Source organism: Chanodichthys erythropterus, chromosome 1 (genome assembly GCF_024489055.1).
Source record: "Chanodichthys erythropterus isolate Z2021 chromosome 1, ASM2448905v1, whole genome shotgun sequence".
NCBI classification, from domain to species: Eukaryota; Metazoa; Chordata; class Actinopteri; order Cypriniformes; family Xenocyprididae; genus Chanodichthys; species Chanodichthys erythropterus.
Window position 1 is genome coordinate 34453182 of NC_090221.1, and position 9178 is coordinate 34462359.

The 9178-nt window shown below is 43.8% G+C and overlaps 1 protein-coding gene across 1 annotated transcript; it reads left to right on the top strand.

Moving 5' to 3' along the window:
- The first annotated feature begins 5189 nt into the window (after positions 1-5189).
- si:ch73-233f7.1 (uncharacterized protein LOC100537710 homolog) lies at positions 5190-7799 on the top strand. Its single transcript, XM_067404642.1, has one exon. It carries the CDS (start codon positions 5190-5192, stop codon positions 7797-7799), a length of 2610 nt encoding a protein of 869 aa, XP_067260743.1.
- The last annotated feature ends 1379 nt before the right edge of the window (positions 7800-9178 follow it).

Below are 9178 nucleotides of genomic sequence, written 5' to 3' on the forward strand. Positions count from 1 at the left end.
ACAAAAACTCTTTCTGTATGATTTATAAGCCTTTTGAAAAATTGGGACATGGGGTAATGTCCTCATGAGCCACCCTCTGTCATACCCATGCCATTATACACATTTGTGTCCTGATATGTCACAAAAACGTGCGCACACACACAGGCCGCTGTCTGTTTCATGTACACGTAGGAAAGAAAAATCACAAACGAGATCTCTATCTCAGAAATTAGATTAAATGGAGACTTCTTCTGCAGTTTCTCACTGTTCTCCTCAGTAAAAGACCCCATCTCACATTTCTCCTCCAGACTTTCAGAAGAGAAACTCTCTCAAACTGTGCTCAGATTAAACACTAAATACTAAATTCTGTCGTCAAACATCAGAGTTGTCAATATGAACTCAAATTCTTACATTAATTCAATGACTCTATACCCTTACTTTAAGTAACTAATTTGTGTATGTTTCTCCTTAGGATCAGTCATCTAAAAGCATCAAACACATCATCAGCTGCCTGAATCGCAGCATCTGCAACTTTAATGTTAATGTCTGCAGTTTCTCCTCATATTCTGTGGTCTTTGCTGCTCTCTTTTGGATAGAGATATTAAACTTTCAGCTCTCTACCCTTATAAAAACACTAGATGGCGCACTAAGACCATGTAAAACACCCTGTACGCGTTTATCGTATTAAAACATGTTTTATTTAAAATTAGTCTTTATATTATGATCATCTGAGTTATTAACGTATGTCTTGACGGGTGTGGATGTTTTATTGTAATAGTCTCGCTGTCTTCAATGAACAGTTTCGTTTTCTGTTGTTAATGTGTTGGACTTCCGTGTTTTCAGTGATCATGCTGGTTAAAGTCTCTTTTCAGCTCCGGTTCTCTCGCGCTGGTTTAGCTTAGTGGTTACTTCTCATCAACTGACTGTTCATGTCCGCGGGTAACCGGCGGCCGGAGCTTGAACTCCGGGCACTGTCCAGCGTTTTACTTTTATGATGCCAAAACAATCTTAGTCTTCTTTTAACTGACATTAAATGTTTTTGGTCGCACGTAGGGTAAGTTAAATGCAATATAGGCTATAAAAAGTGTTGGCCATTGTGAAGCTAAACTATTTTATTTTTTTGTTTTTTTCTACATTTATAGATGTTTAAATTAATAATTAGCCTATTCATGTGCAAGGTGAGTAAAACTAAAAGAAAATAGGTAAAGGGCTCACAAATTTTATATTAGGCTAATGTTTTCAATTAAAGGATTAGTTCACTTTCAAAAAAAAAAAAAAAAAGACAATCCTGATAATTTACTCACCCCCATGAGATGTTCATGTCTTTCTTTCTTCAGTCGAAAAGAAATGAAGGTTTTTGATGAAAACATTCCAGGATTATTCTCCTTATAGTGGACTTCAGTGGCCTCCGGACAGTTGAAGGTCAAAATGACAGTTTCAGTGCAGCTTCAAAAGGCTTTAAATGATACCAGACAAGGAATAAGGGTCTTATCTAGCGAAACCATCGGTCATTTTCGAAAAAAATACAACTGTATATGCTTTAGAAACACAAATGATCACCTTGCATGTGCTTCCACTTTCCGTAGTCTTCAAAAAGCTTACGCTGTATGTCCTACGCCTTCCCTATTCTACTTACGGAATAAAACAGAACTGGTGCTGCGTTCGTTCCGTAAGTAGAATACGGAAGGCGTAGGACATACAGCGTGAGCTTTTTGAAGAATACGGAAAGCGGAAGCACGTACAAGGTGATCATTTGTGTCTATAAAGCATATACAGTTGTATTTTTGTAGAAAATGACCAGTAGTTTCTCTAGATAAGACCCTTATTCCTTGTCTGGTATCACTGTAATTTTGACCTTCAACCGTTTGGATTCCATTGAAGTCCACTGTGTGGAGAATAATCCTGGAATGTTTTCATCAAAAACCTTCATTTCTTTTCGATTGAAGAAAGATGGACTTTGGGGGTGAGTAAATTATCAGGAACTTTTTTTTTTTTTTTGAAAGTGGACTAGTCCTTTAACTTAAGTGTTATAATAATCTCAAAGACTACTGTAAACCTGTCAGTAACTAATTTTAGATGTTATAAACTACATTATTTAGGCTATTACAGTCTTGATTTCTTTTCTGTTTTTGAGTTTCGATCTGGCCTATATGACACTTGACTTCTGTTAAATGAAACATTAGGCTACTAATAACAGCTAATATAAAATTTGCACGATGAGCTCTTAGTAAACCTATGGGCCTATTCTTAGTTTTACCCGTCTTGCATATGAATACTTGTTATTTAGACAAACCAGTGTAGAAAATGCAAAAAACGATTTTAACAGCAGCAAAAAAAATGTAAAACGTTGGACAGAGCCCGTGGTTCGTTCTCCGGTCACCGGTTGCCCAGCAGCCGTGAGAGGGTAGATTGTCACATCTGAAGTAACCACTGAGCTAAACCAACGCGAAAGCGACACCTATCAAAACGGACTTTAACACAAGATCAACACAACACACAAACGCGCATGACTGTTTCACAGTCGAAAACGAAAGTAAACAGCGTTCATTCCGAACAGTGAAACTTATTAGGCTACTTCAAGACAGACAACAACAATTAAGACATCTTCTGCCATTCTTAAAAAGAAAACATTCATTAATCATCATTTTGCTGCCTGTTTTTGAATATTAATTTTGTGTGAAATATTAATAATTGTTTTTTCAGATCAACTGCTATAAAAGACCAACTAAAATCAGAGTACATGGACAAGCCAAGAAGAGAGTATCTTTTAATCTCATATCACCCATGTTGGACAGTGATTCAGTCAGTCTTGAAAGGAAAATGTTAGCAACATGTCCATGTTGCGACACCCCAATATGAACAGCTGAGGGCGCTCAAAGACCATTTTTGAATGAGACTCTCCAAAGATCCAAACAGCACACAGGTTTAATCATAGCTTTTCTTTCATTTCCCCAGTTTATTGGTAGCTTATGTATACCACCTCATTTGTAAATTATTTCTTCATTATTTATTTTGAATGTATTATTTGTGAACTGAGATTGGTGAAATCTCCCAATAGCATATCTTTGTATTCTCGCATGTGAGTCTAGACTTTACATTCTGGTGTCTTTTGTTAATGTGATCTCATCCTTTTCAGTCTCTGTGTTTTTTTATTCTCTTGAAATATATGAAAGGCCAATGTCACTTTCTCTCTCACCCTTTCTTTTCGTCTCTCTCTTTTCTTACTAAAGTATTCAACAGAGACAGACAGGGTTTTGCAAGGTTACCGTGAGTGAGTTTAAATGGAGCTTGTGGTGAAAGTAATGGCACTCTCGCGCCCTGTGGACAATAAGCCGGCGGATGAAACGGGGCTTAAGGGCTCGTGTAATGCATGTTAATGTGACGGGCACCGTGAAATGCGCCGGGGATTATTTATCCAAAAACATTTGTATTCTTCTGTTGAAGAACGGCTGATCCCGGATAGCCGAGCACTAATCCGTCTCTCCGTTAATTAAAAAGAAGTCGAGAGCGGAGGAACTCCTGTTTTTTCAAATGTAATCATTTCTGCTGGAGCTTTACCATCTGCTGGAGGTTAAGTCTGACAGCAGATTGTATTCTGCGGTTATTTAAACCTGGGTGGAGGATTTCACCTCCCTGCAGAGACAAGAGGGGTCAGAGGAGGCGGAAACATAAGAATATGCTTGATATAAAAACAGGTTGTTTGCTGGTCTCAACTAGTTTAAGATGGTAATTTGGCGTTCACCTAGTTGGTGGTTGACCCTGGTCAGCCAATCTGACTGTCTGACAAGGGTCCCAAACCCACTTGAACTTCAAATCAGAGTTGACCAGCTTGGTAAGAAAAGCACACCCACTTTTAATGTTTTTTCTTCTTCTCTGTTTTCCCCAGCAGGGTTCTTCCCTCACCCCTCAAGATGTGCCTACAATGATGAACTATAAACTCCAACAATGTGTGTGTGTGTGTGTGTGTGTGGGCCTACTGTGAGGAAGAGATTGTGTGTCTGACAGAGAGTCGTGCGCGTTCTTAATTAGAACATTCCTCTGAGGATGCTCGTGGGGAGCGCGCATCATCGACTGGTGCATAAAATGGTTTTAGAGTCATGAGGATTATCCATGAAAATTAAAGATTAGATTTGGGGGAACATGTGTCACTCCTTCAGAAGACACGATTTGGATTTGTCCCATCAAAACAATAACTTCTACAATCCATAATCTTATAAATCACGCGATCTGTTTTGTTGCGCAGGATCATATGCGCAAATATGTCAGTAATATTATAGCTTGTGCTTACAAGAACTTACAAGACCAGCGGGTCACGTAGGCTATACATCCATTCGCGTTCTTAAAGGAACGGAAAAGGGAGGGGAGTCATTTTTTGATAGGACTCCGGCGGCAGTCTAGACAATGAACAATCTGGTAATTTAATAAACATTTGTTTATTGATTGATTGATTGAGGTTGCTTGAAATCCACATGGCTCAAAATGAATGAATATCTATCTATCTATCTATCTATCTATCTATCTATCTATCTATCTATCTATCTATCTATCTATCTATCTATCTATCTATCTATCTATCTATCTATCTATCTATCTATCTATCTATCTATCTATCTATCTATCTATCTATCTATCACCCCACTAAACAAGGTCACTAGAGTATTAGAATTACAAACTACGGACTGATGCTTTTCAGAAACGGAAAGTTGCACTGCCCTATAAAACGAAGTATTAATTCATAGATTACTGTCTCACTTATTTCATGGTGATTATGCGCGCTCGGTAACTCTCGAGTTAAACGTGTCTGTACAGTGATTATGCTCCGTGCTCTCATGTCGCCGTCCGCCAATACGATCCCTCCCCACACACACACACACACACACGGACGCACGCACACACACACACCACCTCCCTCTCTCGTCTCACACACTCCTCAAAGCGTCTAACACACTGGAAAATCAAAGCGCTCGCCTCTCCTGCTCACACACTGCCTGCGCTGCGCGCAAAGCGCACAACCCAAGAGAGACTCCAAGTTTCCATTCTCTTTTAAAACGACTTGTGCACTTTTTAAAAGGATTTTTATCCCACTTTAGAAAATAATGTGAGTGCGTGTTGTGTACAGAAAATGTTTTTTCGTTTGTTTGTTTGAGTCTTTCACAGCTGAACATGAATCTTCTCTGTGAACGCAGCTGAGAATATCTGATTTTAGGAAGATGGACCGGAGGCTTCCGAGGAGGCGATGGACGTTGGCAGGGCAGGTTGTTTGTCTGCTCTTGTGTGCGTGCGCTCTGGACCGGGTTTTGGCGCAGATTCGCTATTCAATTCCAGAAGAGTTGGAGCACGGGGCTTTCGTTGGAAATATCGCAGAGGACTTGGGCTTGGACGTGGCCAAACTGTCTTCGCGGAGATTCCGGATTGTATCTGGCGCAAGAAAACAATATTTAGAGGTGAATTTGGAGAACGGGATTTTGTTTGTGAATGAGAAGATTGACCGCGAGGAGCTCTGTGAACAAAGTCCCGTTTGTTTCTTGCACTTGCAGGTGGTTATTGAGAACCCTTTGGAACTGTACAGGGTCGAGGTGGAGATCTTGGACGTGAACGATAACGCTCCCAGTTTCCCGTGGAGCGAGTTTAATCTGGAGATCACGGAATCTGCTGCGCCTGGCTCCCGGTTCCCGCTGGAGAGCGCGCAGGATCTTGACGTGGGCTCAAACTCTCTCCGCTCGTACTTGCTGAGCGCCAATCAACACTTCCTGCTAGACATTCAGACCCGTAACGATGGCAGCAAGTTCGCCGAACTCGTTCTTCAGTCGCCGTTGGACCGAGAGCAGCAGAAGACGCACGAGATGGTGCTCACGGCCGTGGACGGGGGTTCCCCGTTGCGCTCGGGCACGGCTCAGATCACGGTAACTGTGCTGGACGCGAATGACAACGTACCCGTGTTCGACCGCTCCGTATACCGGGTCAGCTTGGTGGAGAACGCGCCGAGAGGCACGCTCGTGCTCAAACTGAACGCCACGGACCTGGACGAAGGCGCGAACGGCGAGATCACCTATTCGTTCAGCGGGCACGCGCCCCTGAAGGTGCGGGAGCTGTTTAGCGTGGACTCTCACTCAGGTGAGATTCGGGTGAAGGGAATCGTTGACTATGAGAGGGCCAGCGTGTACGAGCTCTACGTGCAGGCGAAAGACAAGGGTCCCTCCGCCGTGGCCGTGCACTGTAAAGTGCTGGTTGATATTCTGGACGTGAACGACAATGCTCCCGAGGTCATATTAACCTCTGTCTCAACACCTGTTCAGGAGGACGCGCCGCCGGGCACAGTGATAGCCGTGATCAGTGTAATGGACCGCGACTCCGGAGAGAACGGAGCTGTGGATTGCCAGATCCCCGGAAACGTGCCGTTCCAGCTGCACTCCTCTTTTAAAAACTATTACACACTTGTGACCAGCGAGTTTCTCGACAGAGAGTCTGTCTCGGAGTACAACATCACCCTCACGGCGCGCGATCTGGGCTCGCCGCCGCTGTCCACCAGAAAGACGATTCTGGTTCAAGTGTCTGACATTAACGACAACCCGCCGCGCTTCATTCAGCCCTCGTACACTGTATATGTGACCGAGAATAACGCCCCGGGCGCTTCCATTTGCTCGGTGACCGCATTCGATCCTGACTCTAATCAGAACGCGTATTTGTCCTACTCCATCCTGGAGGGTCAGATTCAGGGCATGCCCGTGTCCACTTATGTCTCCATCAATTCCGACAACGGCAACATCTACGCGCTGCGCTCTTTCGATTACGAGCAGCTCCGGAACTTTCAGATCCGTGTGCAGGCGCAGGACGCCGGTTTCCCACCGCTCAGCAGCAACGTGACCGTCAATGTTTTTGTTTTGGATCAGAACGACAACGCGCCGGTCATCCTGTCACCACTGCCGAGAAACGGCACCGTGGCCACTGAGATGGTGCCCAGATCGGTGGACGCTGGATACCTTGTGGCTAAAATCACGGCACTCGACGCGGACGCGGGGCAAAACTCTCGCCTGTCATATCAGATGCTGCAGGCGACAGATCCCGGGCTGTTCAGCGTGGCTCTGTACACCGGGGAGATCAGGACGATCCGCCGCTTCGTGGACAAAGATGCTATTAGGCAAAGACTCGTCATACTGGTCAAGGACAACGGGCAGCCGCCGCTCTCGGCCACCGTGTCCATCATTCTCTCGGTGGTGGACAGCGTGCCGGAGTCGCTGTCCGATTTCGGTGACCTCTCGCTCAGCCCCCAGCCCCCGTCTAACCTCGCGCTCTATTTAATCGTGTCACTGAGCACCGTCTCTCTCATCTTCCTCGTGGCCATCATCGTTTTGGCGGCCGTGAAATGCTACAAGGACCACGACTCCCTCGGCGGCTACGCGCTCTCCTCGCTCGGTGCCGCGTGCTGCAGCTTCGAACCGGAGCCGCCCGCCGAGGTGTTCAAAAAGTCGAATCTCAACCTGCAGATCTCCACCGGCGCGAAAGTGCCCACGAACTGCGTGGAGGTAAACAGCAATCCTGGAAATCTCTCTCAAGCGTACTGTTACAAAGTGTGTTTGACGCCCGAATCTGCAAAGAGCGACTTTATGTTTCTCAAGCCTTGCAGTCCCGGCACACCGAGAAATAACGCGGCGAGAGGAGCGGATAACCTGGCGCTGAGCTCACAGAGCCGCTGCTCATCCGTGAACAACGGAGCGACTACACCGAACGAGGTAAAACTACATTCACCCTCTCTCTCTCTCCCCCTCTCTTTATTTAACATCCACATGTTCATCGAGTTGTCAGTTTCGTCACTTTCGTGAAGGGCATCATTTGTGCACAGAACAAAAGAAGTGTGAATTATGTATTTGTGAACGAGATTAATTGGCTATCGATTATCTATAAATACACAGAAGAAGAACTGGAGGGCGCTAATTATTTGATAAGAAATAGACCTCTAAAGTCGATCAATGACCTTGATTGACAGTGAACGAGCGTCTGTAGACAGCAGCATCTTCCAGAGAAACCTAGGACAACGCGCGTCTTTTAGCACTCTCTCCAGTTCTTTCTTTGTTTTCTGAGCTCTCTCTCTCTCTCTCTCTCTCTCTCTCTCTCTCTCTCTCTCTATATATATATATATATGTGTGTGTGTGTATATGTGTGTGTGTGTAAAAATCTTTTTAAAATGTTGTGTAACGGAATTGCTTTTAAAAATGTACAAAAAAGAACAATAAACGTTGTTTATTCTTTTTATGTTTTATTTGAATGCGGTCAGCTACTTGTTCTAAAATATAAATTTGGTCACCTAAATGTCAAGGGCGGGCGGGCACACACACACACACACACACTACAAGCTAATTATCCAGTACACAATGGCACACGGACGCGGACTGGTTTCTTCCATAATGGGGCTGGGAAATGAAAGCATTAGGGAGCGAGCAGGAGCCGATGGAGACGTGTGGCGCCTGTAGATTCTGCCACTTTGCCCTCATAGAATGAGAACCAGAGAGCGAGGAAGAAACTGTGTGCGTGTTCTGTTAATATCCACTAGGTGGAAACATCAGGCTGTAAAATACAAACGTGCTCACTTTAGTTGTTATTCAATTGTCAGGGTGACCTGTTGGAGAGATAGGTGTCACCTTGCCGTAGGTCAGTGAAGTTCATAAGTAACTCGTCCATTGAGAGAGTTACAATTTATGGCGTCCATTAAATCTGTGGACTTTATGTATCATATAGAATATAGAAGCATCTATTATACCCGAATTACTGGGCAGGTCACTGGACAACACATTTAGGACAATTCTGCCCTTGAGGGTATAAAAAAAGCTCAAACAGATTGTGTTCAGTCAGAGCTTTTGAGCAGATCTTAAACAGAATTTCATCTGGGAATATATTAAAGCTAGAAAATTCGTTATAAATTCACCAGAGCTCCAGCAGAAAATGCAAACGCACAAGAGTTTCTAAAATAAAGCAAGAAATTAAATTAAATTGAATTCGTCGGACAGTTAAATGCGTTTTCGAAATTAATTTCCTGCCCGCTGCGGTTTCCTTTGAAGATTAAAATCGTATGTCGGTGTTCTAATTATCTACGGAAGGTATTTTGAAGAACCGTTCTAATAATAAGCTTACATGGAGCTCTCCTTATGAAAGTCTCTAAGCGAATTAATAGAGCGTGGAATCCATACTTTCTCTCTCTCTCTCT